The 17,796-nt window shown below is 44.8% G+C and overlaps 2 protein-coding genes and 1 pseudogene across 2 annotated transcripts; all 3 read left to right on the top strand.

Annotated features, from left to right (window-relative positions):
- Window positions 1-327: 327 nt before the first annotated feature.
- Window positions 328-3,130, top strand: LOC128302714 (proton-coupled amino acid transporter-like protein CG1139; annotated as a pseudogene).
- A 1,364-nt stretch (window positions 3,131-4,494) lies between these two features.
- LOC128303628 (uncharacterized protein K02A2.6-like) lies at window positions 4,495-7,970 on the top strand. Its single transcript, XM_053040636.1, has one exon. It carries the CDS (start codon window positions 4,566-4,568, stop codon window positions 7,512-7,514), a length of 2,949 nt encoding a protein of 982 aa, XP_052896596.1. The 5' UTR covers window positions 4,495-4,565; the 3' UTR covers window positions 7,515-7,970.
- A 4,404-nt stretch (window positions 7,971-12,374) lies between these two features.
- On the top strand, window positions 12,375-15,213 carry LOC128302715 (proton-coupled amino acid transporter-like protein CG1139). The gene is made up of 7 exons (XM_053039576.1): window positions 12,375-12,515; window positions 12,605-12,729; window positions 13,208-13,370; window positions 13,463-13,654; window positions 13,721-13,905; window positions 13,973-14,148; window positions 14,217-15,213. Exons 1-7 carry the CDS (start codon window positions 12,375-12,377, stop codon window positions 14,468-14,470), a joined length of 1,236 nt encoding a protein of 411 aa, XP_052895536.1. The 3' UTR covers window positions 14,471-15,213.
- The last annotated feature ends 2,583 nt before the right edge of the window (window positions 15,214-17,796 follow it).

A 17,796-nucleotide genomic window follows, 5' to 3' on the forward strand; every position in this document is an offset into this window, starting at 1 on the left:
ATTTCCAAATAATAGTTTTTAAGAAAAAAATTCATAAAAATATCGATTACTATTGTAGTTTTTAAACGTCTTTCAGCGTTAAATAACGGTGATTTCACTTATTAGATGTGGTTGAAACTTCATTCTGAAAAAAAAGATTGCGGCTGTGTGTAGGCAATCGGAGAACATGTCTAATGGGCATCAATTCAAATCAACACTAGAATGGTTAAAATTTTATACCAACAAAACCTATTATCGTAGTAGACAGTTCTCAATGTTTTGTTTATTTTCTATTGCATTACCGTATTGCCGAAAAATAGTGATAAGACTCCGTGGATGTATTATAAAATGTGCCATATAAGCTATCAACACTACGAGCCGCTTTCTAACAACCACAATCGCCGCGATAGCTTGAGTAATAGTGTGCGTGACATCTCCTGCCTTTTGCAGCCGACCGAAGCGCGCCGAATGAACGAGCAAGCACCGTCAGTCAGTTCTCGAACGACCAGGCGTCCGCTTCAAGCGACGTCACCATTTTCTGTTGCGGCTGTACAGCGAAACGTTGGTGACCGAGAAAGGATATTAAAGCAGAGCACGAGCTGTGCAAGCGGAAACGAGTGCCGAGCCTGAACTATCCGGCCGTTACGCAGACTGCACTGCTGGAAGGACCGGAAGCGCTTAAACCTTTATGTTGCAACGCAACGTTCTTTTCAATTTCGTTTTCACCACCGCGGACGCGTTTATTAACACCAAATTTTGCAAGTTTCTTAAACCAATTTTATTTCCTACTTCAAACTTAACGTCTTTCGCGGAGCACTTTCTTAGACCGGTTTTGGTTTTGTGGTTCGGTTTGGCGCGGGTGTAGTTCGGCTTCGCTAGAGGTGTAATTCGGGATGCGCGGCTTGTCTTGGGTGCGCGTTAAAAAATTACACGTCCTTTCGCTGGCGGGTTTCGACTGTGAATCCCTAAAATCGATGGCGCACACGCGATCCGTAACGGCACTGTCACCCGTCACCGAACTGTCACCGTCATTACGTCAGGTGACATAAACAAAAACGAATCATACGTTCACCGTTGTCTACAACACTTTATCTAAAGTAATAATGTAAGTAATTTCATAGAAGTAGACGTCCGTTACTTAATTTAACAATTTGCTCTCCTTCCCTCATCTACCTTTTCAGTCATAGAGTAAACGTGTTTCTGCTCATCTACCAGCTCGGTACTTGCTGCGTGTACGTTGTGTTTGTGTCGTCTAACATTAAGGCCATTGCTGACTACTACACCGATACCGATGTACATGCTGATCATTCTTCTGCCACTCATCCTGATCAACTGGGTCTGTAGCCACTTGCAGGAGCTGCCTCTTCCGTTGCACTAAACCACGTACTAATTCGTCGTTTGACTGTTACCGGATCTCCCATTGTGTAGGTTAGGAATCTGAAATCATTGGCACCATTCTCGACGGTAGCTAATTTTGTCACGCTCGTCTCGTTCGGCATCATCTTGTACTACATCTTCCGCGAGCCCATCTCGTTCGAGAATCGCGACAAAGTCGGCACAATGAGCGGTTTCGCGCTCTTCTTCGGCACAGTGCTATTCGCTTTGGAAGCAATCGGTGTGGTGAGTAAGCAGTTGTTTGTGCTACGATATTCGATAATGCGGTTACAAATGTCTTATTGCTTTTAGATCCTGCCATTGGAGAATGAGATGAAAACTCCGAAAAAGTTCGGTGGTAGTTTTGGTGTGCTGAACAAGGCAATGATCCTGATCGTCACACTGTACATTGGTATGGGCTTTTTCGGATATCTGAACTACGGTTCAGCTATAAAGGGATCGATAACGTTGAATCTGCCTGAGGAAAAATGTAAGCAGTTTGAGCAGCCATTGTAGCAGAGATCGTATGATTAAATGATTTACTTTGCTCTTTTCCTCCCTCAGCTTGGCCCAGTGCGTTAAGGGAATGTTAGCCTTTGCCATCTACATCACCCACGGGCTGGCGTGTTACGTAGCGATAGATATCACCTGGAACGACTACTTGAAGAAGAATTTGGGTGATTCTCCACGAAGCACCTTTTATGAGTACATCGCACGAACGGTGCTAGTGTTAATCACATGTACGTATAGGTTTATTTGGATTCCAGCGCGGATTTGCTCATCTAATGCACTTCTCCTCTCATTACAGTCTTGCTGGCAGTGGCCATTCCCAATCTGGAACTCTTCATTTCGCTGTTCGGAGCACTGTGCCTTTCTGCCCTGGGCATTGCATTCCCTGCATTGATACAAACCTGCACGTACGGGCACCATCGGCAGGGTATGGCAAAGGTGTGGATGGTTGCGAAGAACAGCGTTATTGGCGTGGTAGCCATGCTAGGGCTGGTGATCGGTACCTCGACCAGCATGATCGAAATCATTCACACCCTCGGACATGACGATTGAGGATTGTGCGGCTGTGTGCGCTAGCAATAAACAAGCAGCGAAAATCAACATCCGCAACCAACATGAAGTATTGATTCGCCATCTTTTCACTCCATCATTACAAATAAGTATTACTCGACACGTAAACAGCGCACCTGGCGACAGAGAGAAAGTGCACTTTTGAGGGCAGGACTGTGAGGGGTGTGTTATGTGAATGTGTGGGACAGAGAAAGAGACAGGGTGGAACATTTGGAACAGAAAGAAGATAATTGTTAGAGCCATAACTGATATGGTCCACCCTGATCCATCGGTAGATCTGTCACGGTAACTCACCGTTGACAAGCGACGGTCAGCGGTTGATGTGTGAGTGCAATCTACCGAAGGGTCAGCGTACGCGCTCGCTCTCGACACTCCGATACTAGAAGGGCAAGTGAGCGGACCAGCAAGCGCGCGTAACGGAAGAGCAAGCCGGCTCGAAATGTATGTTTGTAATGTTCGTGAAACGTGTGAATATAGTGTTATGTTAAAGTACCTAATCGTCTAAATGTTCAAGTAACATACGCGAAAGAAAAGAAACACAAAAGTGGCGACGAGGAAAAACGAAAAAAAATAGGAACTTAAAAAAAAAAAAAAAATATCGGTGTTAAAGTGAAAATATTTCTTTGTTCTTCGCGTGTGTCTTACGGTAAAGACAGTTTCGCAAACGCCGTAGCGCAATGTTCAGTCCTGACGACAATACCGGGATGGACGATCAGCGTCGTTTGTCGCAAAACGGCGCGAGTGCTTTAAACACTGGTTTTAATCAACGCCTGCATCCATCGACGCAGCCAACGCAGCCGCCATCGCAGCATCCCGGCTTGGCGTCACTACAAGCAGGACCGTCGTCACAAGGTCCTGATTTTGGGATGCTGTATCAAATGCTGCAACTAATGCAGCAACAAATGCAGCAGTAGCAGCAACAGGCGGCTCAACAGCAGCAGATGATGGCTCAACTGATGCAGCAGCAACACCACACGACGCCCTCGCCCTCCGTACAGCAACAGCCCACAGCGCCTAGGGATCCCGAACTGATCATGGACGCGCTGGCGGGAAGTATAAGTGAATTTCGCTACGACGCAGAATCCGGTTCCACATTCCAGGCGTGGTACTCGCGCTTCGAGGATCTGTTCGTGCACGATGCTTCCCGTCTCGAGGATTCCTCAAAACTCAGGCTGCTAATCCGTAAATTGGGTACAACGGAACACGCGAGGTACACTAATTTCATTTTGCCCTCCTTGCCCCGCGACCACACCTTTGAAGAGACGATAGGCAAGCTGAAGACCCTTTTCGGAAGCGTCGAATCGCTAAGCAGCAAACGGTACAAGTGTCTCCAAATGGTCAAAGAGCGAAATGAGGATCTTCTCCCGTTCGCTTGTCGGATTAATCGTGCTTGTAATGACTTTCAATTCTCTTCAATGACCGAAGACCAGTTTAAATGTTTGATATTCATTTGTGGTTTGAGAGAGGAAGTCGATAACGATATCCGAGTACGGCTCCTAGCATGCGTAGAGGATCGAGCAGATCTCACATTGGAGCAATTATCTGCCGAAGGGCAGCGCATTATGGGCCTGAAGGAGACCAGCGCTATGTTCGCCACCGGAAAGGACGAGAAAGTTTTAGCGATGCACCGCGAGAGAAAACATCCGCCTACGCAGAGAAACCGCCGAAGCAATAACAACCTGCGGGATTCTCACCGAAACAGTGTAGAGAAAAATTCTTCAACGTCGAAGCCATCGAGACCGTGCTGGTTGTGCGGTGAACTCCACTGGGTGAGAGAATGTTCGTTTAGCTCTCACAAATGCCAAGATTGCGGGAGATATGGGCATCGCGAAGGACATTGCAGCACTTCGGCTCGAAAACAGAAATTTACGAGATACCGCAAACGCTCTCCGGCAGCAATACGAGTAGTCGTAGTAGATGTGCGTAGCATACACAAGCGTAAGTACGTTAGTATACAGATAGAGAATAAGCCAGTGAAACTGCAGCTCGATACGGGATCCGATATCACTATCATCGGACGGAACACGTGGAAACGGCTCGGCATGCCAACTCTAACGCCAGCAAAAGTACATGCGCGAACGGCATCCGGCACACGCTTGCAGCTAGACGGCGAGTTTGAGGCTAACGTAACGATGAACGGAACGACCAAATTCGTAACGATCCGTGTTTTTCCATCGGATCTAGAACTGTTAGGAGCAGACTTGGTGCATAATTTCTCTCTAGGAACGATACCGATGGATGCATTCTGTAACAGAATCGAGGGCGAATCTGCTAAATGGGAGAGCAGATTCCCTGCTGTTTTCAACGGCACCGGTTTATGCACCAAGGCGAAAATACATCTGCAAGTGAAAGAAAACGTACGTCCTACTTTTTGTCCGAAGCGCCCGGTTGCTTACGCGATGCAAGCAACCGTCGAAAAGGAGCTTAATCGGTTGGAATCGCTAAACGTAATCACGCCAGTCGACTATTCAGAGTGGGCTGCGCCGATCGTCGTCGTTAGAAAAGGAAACGGCAGCATTAGAATCTGCGGAGATTATTCGACGGGACTTAATTCTGCGCTCCAGTCTTACGAATACCCTTTACCGCTCCCTGACGATATTTTCGCGAAGTTAGCGCAGTGCAGATTCTTTAGTAAAATTGACCTGTCCGATGCGTTTTTGCAGGTCGAAATCGATGCGAAATACCGTCCCCTGCTCACCATAAATACGCACCGTGGCCTATACCACTACAATCGATTACCACCGGGCGTAAAGATAGCTCCGGCCGCGTTTCAACAACTAATCGATGCAATGCTCGCGGGATTGAAAGGCACATCCGGCTATATGGATGACGTAATCGTTGGCGGTAAAACGGAACGCGAGCACGACGAAAATCTCCTGAACCTTTTTCGCAGAATCCAGGAGTACGGTTTCACAATCCGTGCGGAAAAGTGTGCGCTAAAAATGCAGCAAATTGAGTATCTGGGTTTCATCGTTGATCGTCGTGGCCTCAGGCCAAACCCAGCAAAGATCGACGCTATCCTCAAGCTGCCGGCACCAACAAACGTTAGCGAAGTCAGATCATACTTAGGCGCAGTAAATTATTATGGTAAATTTGTTCCGAAAATGCGCGACCTAAGGTATCCTCTAGATGTGCTCTTACAGAACGAAAGCAAATTCATCTGGACTCGCGAATGCGAACGCGCTTTCACACAGTTTAAAGATATACTGTCATCGGATTTGCTACTAACGCATTATAACCCAAACGCCGAAATAGTAGTATCTGCAGACGCATCATCGGTGGGACTTGGCGCAACTATTAGCCACAAATTTGCGGATGGCTCAGTAAAGGTTGTTCAGCACGCATCAAGGGCGCTCACGAAAGCTGAAGAAAAGTACAGCCAAATCGACCGCGAGGGTCTTGCCATCATTTTTGCGGTTAAGAAGTTCCACAAGATGCTCTACGGTCGGCATTTCCGTCTGCAAACAGACCATCGTCCCTTGTTAAGAATATTCGGGTCAAAGAAAGGGATTCCAGTTTACACGGCTAACAGACTGCAACGTTTCGCACTCTCTTTACAGTTATATGATTTCAGCATCGAGTATATACCCTCTGCGAAATTCGGAAACGCTGATTTATTATCCAGGCTGATAAGCGAGCATGCGAAACCGGATCCCGAATACGTCATAGCCAGCACTGAACTCGAGGATGATGTAAGTTTTGTAGCCATTCAATCGTTAAATGCATTTCCTCTTAATTTTAGAGACGTTGCGAACGCTACACGGGCTGATCCGGTACTGCGCAAAGTTCACCACTACATCATGCAAGGTTGGCCTAAAAACAACGCATACGGTCAAGAGTTGGCGCGCTTCTTCAATAGAAGCGAATCTCTCTCCATGGTACGAGGATGTATTTTGTTCGGGGAGAGGGTAGTATTACCTACCAGATTACGCCACAAATGTATTAAGCAATTGCATGAGGGTCATCCAGGAATGCAGCGTATGAAAGCGCTAGCCCGGAGTTACGTGTATTGGCCGGGTATGGATGATGACATAGTGAACCATGTTAGAGCGTGTCATGCTTGTGCGATTGCCGCAAAATCGACCCCTCACACTAAGCCGGTATCCTGGCCATCCAGTAAACGCCCTTGGGAACGCATTCATGTCGACTACGCGGGACCGATCGACGGCGAATATTTTTTGATCGTAGTTGACGCCTACACGAAATGGCCAGAGATCATCAAGACGAACAGTACAACTTCACCGGCAACGATAGCGATACTGAGGAGCCTTTTCGCAAGGTTTGGTTTTCCTGTGACGCTTGTAAGCGATAACGGACCGCAATTTTCTAGCGCTACATTTTCGGAGTTTTGCGCAAACCGCGGGATTCAACACATCACCAGCCCGCCATTCCATCCTCAGTCTAACGGACAGGCTGAACGTTTCGTCGACACCTTCAAGCGGTCTGTGAAGAAAATCATGGAAGGTGGAGCATCCCATGCAGAAGCGCTTGACATTTTTCTGCAAACATACCGAGCGACCCCCAATCCAGTGTTAGAGAAGCATCGGTCGCCAGCGGAGGTAATGTTCGGGAGAAAAATACGAACAGCAATGGAGCTGCTTATACCACCTTCAACGCCGGAAGCAGAGCCAGCAGGACGAGCCTGTTCCTTCCAGCGCGGCGATCTTGTATTTGCCAAATGGTACGCCCAAAATTCATGGAAATGGATTCCAGCAAAGATCGTTCGCGCATTAGGTAACGTGATGTACGAGATCGAAACGGATGATCACCGTGTACACCGCCGCCATGTAAACCAGCTACGCAAAAGGGTTACAACCAGCTCGCACCAGTCGTCCTCGCCAGCAGCTCGCCACCAACTACCGATCGACCTTTTAATGGAAGGTACATCCAGCGACGAACGGGCAGTGTCTGCTGGAAGCGCCATAAATGCATCATCGCCGATAGAGGCATTCCCCAGACCGGTACCTTTTATACCTAGCCGACGTCAACAGCCGAGAGGATCGCCACGCCGGTCTTCTAGGATTAGAAGACCTCCGCGTAGGTTTGAAGGATATAGGCTGCAAAATAAAAGGGGGAGATGATATGGTCCACCCTGATCCATCGGTAGATCTGTCACGGTAACTCACCGTTGACAAGCGACGGTCAGCGGTTGATGTGTGAGTGCAATCTACCGAAGGGTCAGCGTACGCGCTCGCTCTCGACACTCCGATACTAGAAGGGCAAGTGAGCGGACCAGCAAGCGCGCGTAACGGAAGAGCAAGCCGGCTCGAAATGTATGTTTGTAATGTTCGTGAAACGTGTGAATATAGTGTTATGTTAAAGTACCTAATCGTCTAAATGTTCAAGTAACATACGCGAAAGAAAAGAAACACAAAAATAACCATTCCTATGCTAAATGCGTCGAGAAGTCAAAGCGTTAGCTGTAGCTGTCGAACTACTACCGAGCTGCTCCTGATCTCCTGATCATGATGTGACAGGCGATGGTTTACCGGTCTGCCGGTCCATTTGCCGTCAGCTGTTCAATCATTTCTATCATATGTGCTTTTATTTTAAGGTGTTCTTGCACATTCATTCGTTGTTCCCTATGATCGCAACGATCGCAACTGTGAAGCGGTGGTGTATGTGCATGAAGCCCACCAGGACGAACATATCTATCTTGTAAGACTAGCTAAGCGAAGCGAAATGATCAAACGGAAAATTGAAAAGTTGTGTACATAGCGTAAGTGAAGTTGCAATAAACTAGTATTTTAAAGAAAACAGCTATGCTGGAGCGATGTGTTCTCTTTATGTATTGCAGTCCGACCGGCAACCTCTCCTAATAAAACTTTTTTTTAACGTATAAGACAACCTAGCTGATTTATTGGTAGTTGGAGTAAGCCTGTTAGTACCGTATACATTTCATACATTCCGCTACGGGTGGTCTCCAAGAAGCTTAACCCATTACATCACTTCATCCTATTCAACTTGATACGCAAAAATACACTATTTTAACAAGTTTACACGTATGCTTTAAATCAAAAGCGGGAGGTATATTTCGTTCGACCTTTAGCTTTATCGCACCTAAATTTCATCTGTTGAAATGACTAAAGGCTATCGCCTCACGTGTTAAAACATTCTGAAAGCTTTCCAAATTATTGTTTATTTTTAGAGCATTTGAACAAAATCCGGGTTTAATGATACCAGATGATAATTTAAGAGTTCTTTTAGTGCTAGTTCCACTTTGTAGGTCAATTTTGACCGTTTATATCAGCGGCGGATCAAACGGTAGGCGGTGTAGGCGGTCGCAAAAAATTTGTGTAGTAGTAACTTTCCACTTTCCATATGCAAAATTTTCCTCTTCCTTTCGAAGAAACTTGGTGAGCGAGAGTGTAAATTGTTCAGTTTTTCATCGGAAAATGTTTGCCACTTATTTTTGACCAAAATTGTTGTTTAGACTATTAATACGGTTAGATTAGTGTTTTAAGATGTAGAAAAAGACAATTTATTATAGGACTTGTAAATTCAGTTCACCAAGAAAGAAAATCTACAGCATTTCGGATAAGGAACGATGTAAGAAAAGAATAAAAATCACTGTAACGTTTAGCATTACATAAATAACAAAACAATAGCTCATAAAGTATAAAAAGAAGCTAAAAGAAGAGAAAACAACTTGCAATGTAAATATAAATATAAAAAAGGTTACTTTAAGGTTAGGTTACCACAGAATTTAAAACAAAACTTAAAAAGAAATATTAAGAATGTAAATAAATTACCATTAAAATTGGAATTTATGTAAAAAAACAGGTAAGATAATTTGTTATAACTTCATTAAAGCCTTAGCTGTTTTCGCTTGACTTGCATAATTACCAAATATTTTCAGTTCAAATTAGCTAAGTATCATAGGTATAGTACAGTGAAGATTTATGTTCTCGTTGAAACAGACGTGCTTTAAAACACACTTTTATTAATTTCAACTATTCGACAACTTCAATACTAATTCACCTTCTCTTAAGAAAATGAAAACATATTACTAAAGGGTGCACTCCAACTCATTATTGCATCATTTAATTGTTGACGAGTGCAAAGCGGTGACATAATGGAAACATGTGTGTCACCGTACCCTGTTGAATTGTCACGAGGTTCACGTTAATTTCCACTACGAAATTATGCACTATCCGTGAAATTATCTTTCCCCTCCACATTTACTACTGCTGAAACTGCTGGCAGCAGAATGTGCCGAATCTAAAGCCGTGTTTGTTTAACTGTAGCTGTAATCTGTAGCACAAACGCTTCTTAAAATTAGAACCATGCAGATAAATAACTATTACATTATTTAATGAAAAAACATGTTCATGTTTGTTTTTAGTATCTTTAATTTCATCCTTTATTAATACATTTCAGATTTACATGACTGGTGTAACAAAGTACATGTGTGATATTTGCCATTTCACTAATTCGATGTAAAATATTTATTTTTTTGGTGTATAAGAATGGCTGCGATTAACCGGACATGTTGGAGAAATACGCAACAAACCGAACAGTATCGCCATCTGACGGCATCGAGGCTTCGAAACGAAACACTAACTGTTGTGGTGTGATTTACTTCTTGCTGCCCTTTCCAGTAGGTTTGCTTCCCTTCGCTGCAGGCCCAGACCCTGTAGCGTTCGTGACCGATATGCGAACTTTAGTGTTCGTAGCCTCCGGCCCACCGGCACTCGCCTTCTTCCCGGGTTCTCCTTTATGGGTAACATTTTTCCCACCCGGTCCAGTGTTCGTAGCCACCGGCCCACCGGCACCCGCCTTCTTCCATGGTCCTCCTTTTTGTGTCACATTTTTCCAACCCGGTCCAGTGTTCGTAGTCTCTGGCCCAACGGCACCCGCCTTCTTCCATGGTCCTCCTTTTTGTGTCACATTTTTCCAACCCGGTCCAGTGTTCGTAGTCTCCGGCCCACCGGCACCCGCCTTCTTCCATGGTCCTCCTTTTTGTGTCACATTTTTCCAACCCGGTCTAGTGTTCGTAGTCTCCGGCCCAACGGCACCCGCCTTCTTCCATGGTCCTCCTTTTTGTGTCACATTTTTCCAACCCGGTCCAGTGTTCGTAGTCTCCGGCCCACCGGCACCTGCCTTCTTCCATGGTCCTCCTTTTTGTGTCACATTTTTCCAACCCGGTCTAGTGTTCGTAGTCTCCGGCCCAACGGCACCCGCCTTCTTCCATGGTCCTCCTTTTTGTGTCACATTTTTCCAACCCGGTCCAGTGTTCGTAGTCTCCGGCCCACCGGCACCCGCCTTCTTCCATGGTCCTCCTTTTTGTGTCACATTTGTCCAACCCGGTCCAGTAGCTGCCCTGGAGGTGGCGTCACCTTTCGCATGGTTCGATACTCCACCACGTACACCGGGAGCTTTGGATTGTGCTTCTTTCCGTTGGTGGAGCGTTGTTTTCTGCTTGTGATCATGTTGTTGTTCTTTTGCAGGATCATCTGTACGGAAGCCGACCGTTTTTTTCCGCGAAACGGGTGCACTGTCACTGACACGATCTTTGCCATCGGAAGTCGGCTGGTTGGTAGATTCGTCGTTGTCATTTCCATTTAGATTCGTCCGTTTCATGTCATTCGTACTTTTCTCTTTAGTCGAACCCAGTATGACGGAGGCGGGTTTGGGACCGTGGGATGGACGACCGGTACGCCACGGACGACGGGTAACAGGTCTGGTCGTTGGAGCGGTTGCAAATATAATCTGACGAGGAACATAGCTGTAAGAGCTGGTCGATGTGGACTCCTCCTTCTGGCTCATTTGGTGTGCGCAATCGATACAACGAAATCGGCAAATGTGGCACAATCGACACGATTGGAAACAAGCTTCCATTGTGTCCAAACCGTAGAAAGATGTTTTTCCATTTAGTGCCGGCCCCAATTTTGCCAAAGGTTCCTCCTTTTGGGTTTTGTTGCAACACTTTGGACAGCAGTACTGGATTGACAGCCAATTCAAACAGGCGTTGCAACGTTCACAACAGCAGAAACAGCGTTCCATCATGTAAGCTGGTGTAAGATGGTTGCTTTGATAGGAATGATTATATTTCGATGTTGTCAAAGGTTTATATTAGCTAGTCGACGTATGGTTGCTTCGATTGTAAATTTCTGAATGCTTATATTTCAATGTTGCCTGTCAAATAGTACTGTCAAATAGAACTGTCAAATAGTGCAGGATTTGCTTTCCTAACAGGTTTCAGTCGTCGTAAAAAAATTCCTTCACGCTTCTTTGCAGCCCATCAACGAAATGAAGAAGACGACAATCTGTTCAAAGTCCAAAATGTGTATTTTAACAGATTATATTTTGATTTAACTTGTGATAAAATTATAATCTGTATCCAAAAGGATAGGGTTTTGCAATGAAAGATCCAAGAAAATAATGAAAAAGCTAAACTGAAACTACATGTGTATCCTTAAAAATATTTCGACTTCTGAACATGACCTAATTAATCGAATCGAACGCTTCTTAAGCAAAAAAATTAATTTCCAATAGCAATAAAATAAAAAAGAATCAATTTTTTCCTTCGTGCAATTTAATGTATGTGTACAAGTGCGTATGTTTAATATTTTATTTATTTTTATTATTTATTAGATGAACCACTTGTGATAATTTCCAAATAATAGTTTTTAAGAAAAAAATTCATAAAAATATCGATTACTATTGTAGTTTTTAAACGTCTTTCAGCGTTAAATAACGGTGATTTCACTTATTAGATGTGGTTGAAACTTCATTCTGAAAAAAAAGATTGCGGCTGTGTGTAGGCAATCGGAGAACATGTCTAATGGGCATCAATTCAAATCAACACTAGAATGGTTAAAATTTTATACCAACAAAACCTATTATCGTAGTAGACAGTTCTCAATGTTTTGTTTATTTTCTATTGCATTACCGTATTGCCGAAAAATAGTGATAAGACTCCGTGGATGTATTATAAAATGTGCCATATAAGCTATCAACACTACGAGCCGCTTTCTAACAACCACAATCGCCGCGATAGCTTGAGTAATAGTGTGCGTGACATCTCCTGCCTTTTGCAGCCGACCGAAGCGCGCCGAATGAACGAGCAAGCACCGTCAGTCAGTTCTCGAACGACCAGGCGTCCGCTTCAAGCGACGTCACCATTTTCTGTTGCGGCTGTACAGCGAAACGTTGGTGACCGAGAAAGGATATTAAAGCAGAGCACGAGCTGTGCAAGCGGAAACGAGTGCCGAGCCTGAACTATCCGGCCGTTACGCAGACTGCACTGCTGGAAGGACCGGAAGCGCTTAAACCTTTATGTTGCAACGCAACGTTCTTTTCAATTTCGTTTTCACCACCGCGGACGCGTTTATTAACACCAAATTTTGCAAGTTTCTTAAACCAATTTTATTTCCTACTTCAAACTTAACGTCTTTCGCGGAGCACTTTCTTAGACCGGTTTTGGTTTTGTGGTTCGGTTTGGCGCGGGTGTAGTTCGGCTTCGCTAGAGGTGTAATTCGGGATGCGCGGCTTGTCTTGGGTGCGCGTTAAAAAATTACACGTCCTTTCGCTGGCGGGTTTCGACTGTGAATCCCTAAAATCGATGGCGCACACGCGATCCGTAACGGCACTGTCACCCGTCACCGAACTGTCACCGTCATTACGTCAGGTGACATAAACAAAAACGAATCATACGTTCACCGTTGTCTACAACACTTTATCTAAAGTAATAATGTAAGTAATTTCATAGAAGTAGACGTCCGTTACTTAATTTAACAATTTGCTCTCCTTCCCTCATCTACCTTTTCAGTCATAGAGTAAACGTGTTTCTGCTCATCTACCAGCTCGGTACTTGCTGCGTGTACGTTGTGTTTGTGTCGTCTAACATTAAGGCCATTGCTGACTACTACACCGATACCGATGTGCGGCTATACATGCTGATCATTCTTCTGCCACTCATCCTGATCAACTGGGTCTGTAGCCACTTGCAGGAGCTGCCTCTTCCGTTGCACTAAACCACGTACTAATTCGTCGTTTGACTGTTACCGGATCTCCCATTGTGTAGGTTAGGAATCTGAAATCATTGGCACCATTCTCGACGGTAGCTAATTTTGTCACGCTCGTCTCGTTCGGCATCATCTTGTACTACATCTTCCGCGAGCCCATCTCGTTCGAGAATCGCGACAAAGTCGGCACAATGAGCGGTTTCGCGCTCTTCTTCGGCACAGTGCTATTCGCTTTGGAAGCAATCGGTGTGGTGAGTAAGCAGTTGTTTGTGCTACGATATTCGATAATGCGGTTACAAATGTCTTATTGCTTTTAGATCCTGCCATTGGAGAATGAGATGAAAACTCCGAAAAAGTTCGGTGGTAGTTTTGGTGTGCTGAACAAGGCAATGATCCTGATCGTCACACTGTACATTGGTATGGGCTTTTTCGGATATCTGAACTACGGTTCAGCTATAAAGGGATCGATAACGTTGAATCTGCCTGAGGAAAAATGTAAGCAGTTTGAGCAGCCATTGTAGCAGAGATCGTATGATTAAATGATTTACTTTGCTCTTTTCCTCCCTCAGCTTGGCCCAGTGCGTTAAGGGAATGTTAGCCTTTGCCATCTACATCACCCACGGGCTGGCGTGTTACGTAGCGATAGATATCACCTGGAACGACTACTTGAAGAAGAATTTGGGTGATTCTCCACGAAGCACCTTTTATGAGTACATCGCACGAACGGTGCTAGTGTTAATCACATGTACGTATAGGTTTATTTGGATTCCAGCGCGGATTTGCTCATCTAATGCACTTCTCCTCTCATTACAGTCTTGCTGGCAGTGGCCATTCCCAATCTGGAACTCTTCATTTCGCTGTTCGGAGCACTGTGCCTTTCTGCCCTGGGCATTGCATTCCCTGCATTGATACAAACCTGCACGTACGGGCACCATCGGCAGGGTATGGCAAAGGTGTGGATGGTTGCGAAGAACAGCGTTATTGGCGTGGTAGCCATGCTAGGGCTGGTGATCGGTACCTCGACCAGCATGATCGAAATCATTCACACCCTCGGACATGACGATTGAGGATTGTGCGGCTGTGTGCGCTAGCAATAAACAAGCAGCGAAAATCAACATCCGCAACCAACATGAAGTATTGATTCGCCATCTTTTCACTCCATCATTACAAATAAGTATTACTCGACACGTAAACAGCGCACCTGGCGACAGAGAGAAAGTGCACTTTTGAGGGCAGGACTGTGAGGGGTGTGTTATGTGAATGTGTGGGACAGAGAAAGAGACAGGGTGGAACATTTGGAACAGAAAGAAGATAATTGTTAGAGCCATAACTGATATGGTCCACCCTGATCCATCGGTAGATCTGTCACGGTAACTCACCGTTGACAAGCGACGGTCAGCGGTTGATGTGTGAGTGCAATCTACCGAAGGGTCAGCGTACGCGCTCGCTCTCGACACTCCGATACTAGAAGGGCAAGTGAGCGGACCAGCAAGCGCGCGTAACGGAAGAGCAAGCCGGCTCGAAATGTATGTTTGTAATGTTCGTGAAACGTGTGAATATAGTGTTATGTTAAAGTACCTAATCGTCTAAATGTTCAAGTAACATACGCGAAAGAAAAGAAACACAAAAATAACCATTCCTATGCTAAATGCGTCGAGAAGTCAAAGCGTTAGCTGTAGCTGTCGAACTACTACCGAGCTGCTCCTGATCTCCTGATCATGATGTGACAGGCGATGGTTTACCGGTCTGCCGGTCCATTTGCCGTCAGCTGTTCAATCATTTCTATCATATGTGCTTTTATTTTAAGGTGTTCTTGCACATTCATTCGTTGTTCCCTATGATCGCAACGATCGCAACTGTGAAGCGGTGGTGTATACACATGAAGCCCACCAGGACGAACATATCTATCTTGTAAGACTAGCTAAGCGAAGCGAAATGATCAAACGGAAAATTGAAAAGTTGTGTACATAGCGTAAGTGAAGTTGCAATAAACTAGTATTTTAAAGAAAACAGCTATGCTGGAGCGATGTGTTCTCTTTATGTATTGCAGTCCGACCGGCAACCTCTCCTAATAAAACTTTTTTTTAACGTATAAGACAACCTAGCTGATTTATTGGTAGTTGGAGTAAGCCTGTTAGTACCGTATACATTTCATACATTCCGCTACGGGTGGTCTCCAAGAAGCTTAACCCATTACATCACAGCGTATTCAACTTGATACGCAAAAATACACTATTTTAACAAGTTTACACGTATGCTTTAAATCAAAAGCGGGAGGTATATTTCGTTCGACCTTTAGCTTTATCGCACCTAAATTTCATCTGTTGAAATTGTTGAAATAACAACTAAGTTAGTTTCAGCGTTTTACTTCCAAAATATATTTTCACTCTCTGAGTACAGCGACTGTCCTTTATCCGTTTTGTACCGCATGTGTTCTACCGGAAATGACAACAATCCTACTCAGTTGTCATTTTTGGTCCCCATCTGTCAAATACAACGAGGTGAACAGTGTTCCCTTTCCACACTCCCCCTCACTGTGAATCCTATACTCTAGATTAACCCACATAGAGACCTAATAATTTGCAAAAATCCGAGTGTTTGCAAGGGCCCAATGGCTTGGTAAAGATGTCTGCCTGCATCTGGTCTGTAGGGCAATAATTCAGTTGTACTTCCCCACGAGCGCACAGGTCCTGTATAAAACGTTCCTTTGTTTCAATGTGCTTAGATTTACGGCTTATCCGTTCCGAACGAATAAAAGCCAAACATCCCTGGTTGTCCTCCATTATGGTCGTCGGTTGATTCTGATTTTCGTACAAATCATTAAGAAGCTTTCTGAGCCACAGCGCTTCCTGGCAAGCTTCGCTGAGGGCTACATATTCAGCCTCCATTGACGATAGACTGATACAAGTTTGACGACGACTGGCCCACATAACGCAACCACCTTCGAACTTAAACAGTATGCCAGATGTCGATCGACGACTCTCTGCATCACCAGCCCAATCGGCGTCTGAAAAACCAATCAAACCTTGCTGTTGTTTTCCGCCGAGTTGTAGTTTGTAGTTCTTAGTTGCTTTCAAATAGCGAAGTACTCGCTTCGCCGCTGTCCAGTCACTGTCTCGAGGTGCACTGAATCTTCTTCCGAGTATAGATGCACTTGCTGCAATATCGGGTCGAGCAACGATGGCCAGATACAGCAATCCGCCTACCAAACTTCGGTATTTACTTGGATCTTCGAATGGCTCACCAGCCTCTACTACTTTGATGTAACCTGTATCCATTGGTGATTTGGCAGTCTTACATTGCTCCATACCGAATACCTTGAGTAGCTTGTCTATGTAGTTACGCAGACTTATCTGGTAGACGTTATTTTCACGTTTTACTTCCACTCCGAGGAAATGTCGCACGTTTCCTAGAGATGTAATTTCGAATTCAACCTTCAGACTTTCACAAATCTTCTCTAATTCGGAGTCATTAGTTGATGCAATCAACAGGTCGTCGACATATACTACCAGCAAAACTTTCGTGTCTTCACTACCTCTGACATACAAACATGGGTCTGCTACTCCACTTTTGAAACCGTTTTTAACCAAGGCTTCATCTAATCGTCGATTCCAGCAACGAGCGGACTGACGCAATCCATAGATGCTGCGTTGAAGACGACACACCAAATGTTCTCTTCCCTGAACGATGAATCCCGGCGGCTGCCGCATGTACACTTCCTCTTCCAGATTGCCGTAAAGGTACGCCGTCTTAACATCTAGATGTCGAACATGCATATTATTCTTTGCCGCAACCGTAAGAAAGATTCGAAAAGTCGTTTGACTTGTTACAGGTGAAAACACTTCATCTACGTCGACTCCAGATCTCTGCGCGTAGCCTTGTGCTACCAGTCTTGCTTTGTATTTCATTACTTCATTTTCCTCATTACGTTTCTCTTTAAATACCCACTTTGAACCGATAGCCTTTTGTCCTTCCGGTAACGATACCAGTGTCCAAGTCTTATTGCGTTGATGAGACGCCAGCTCTTCCAACATGGCTTCGCGCCACGCGTTGTCCTTTAGAGCATCTCGATGATCTATCGGGCCTTCAACTGCACACGCTGCGTATTCAACAGCATAATCAAGGCTAAAATCCTTTAGATGTGTAGGCAGTGTTCCTTGATTTGTTCTTCCTGAGCGACGTATGTTCATGATGGTATCTTCTTCGTTATTTTCTACATCGTAGTATTCTTCTGCGGAATCGTCATAACTTTCTTCCTTCTTTTCTGTGAAGGGTATTAGCTCGATATCTTCTGTATTCTCTTTGATTCCGTTTTCAGTTTTCTCCTGCTGTACTTGAGCTTGTACTTCCACCAATACTGTTTCGTTGTCTAATTCAATGAATCGGGCATCGC

The sequence above is a fragment of the Anopheles moucheti genome, chromosome 3 (genome assembly GCF_943734755.1).
Source record: "Anopheles moucheti chromosome 3, idAnoMoucSN_F20_07, whole genome shotgun sequence".
Taxonomy (NCBI): Eukaryota; Metazoa; Arthropoda; class Insecta; order Diptera; family Culicidae; genus Anopheles; species Anopheles moucheti.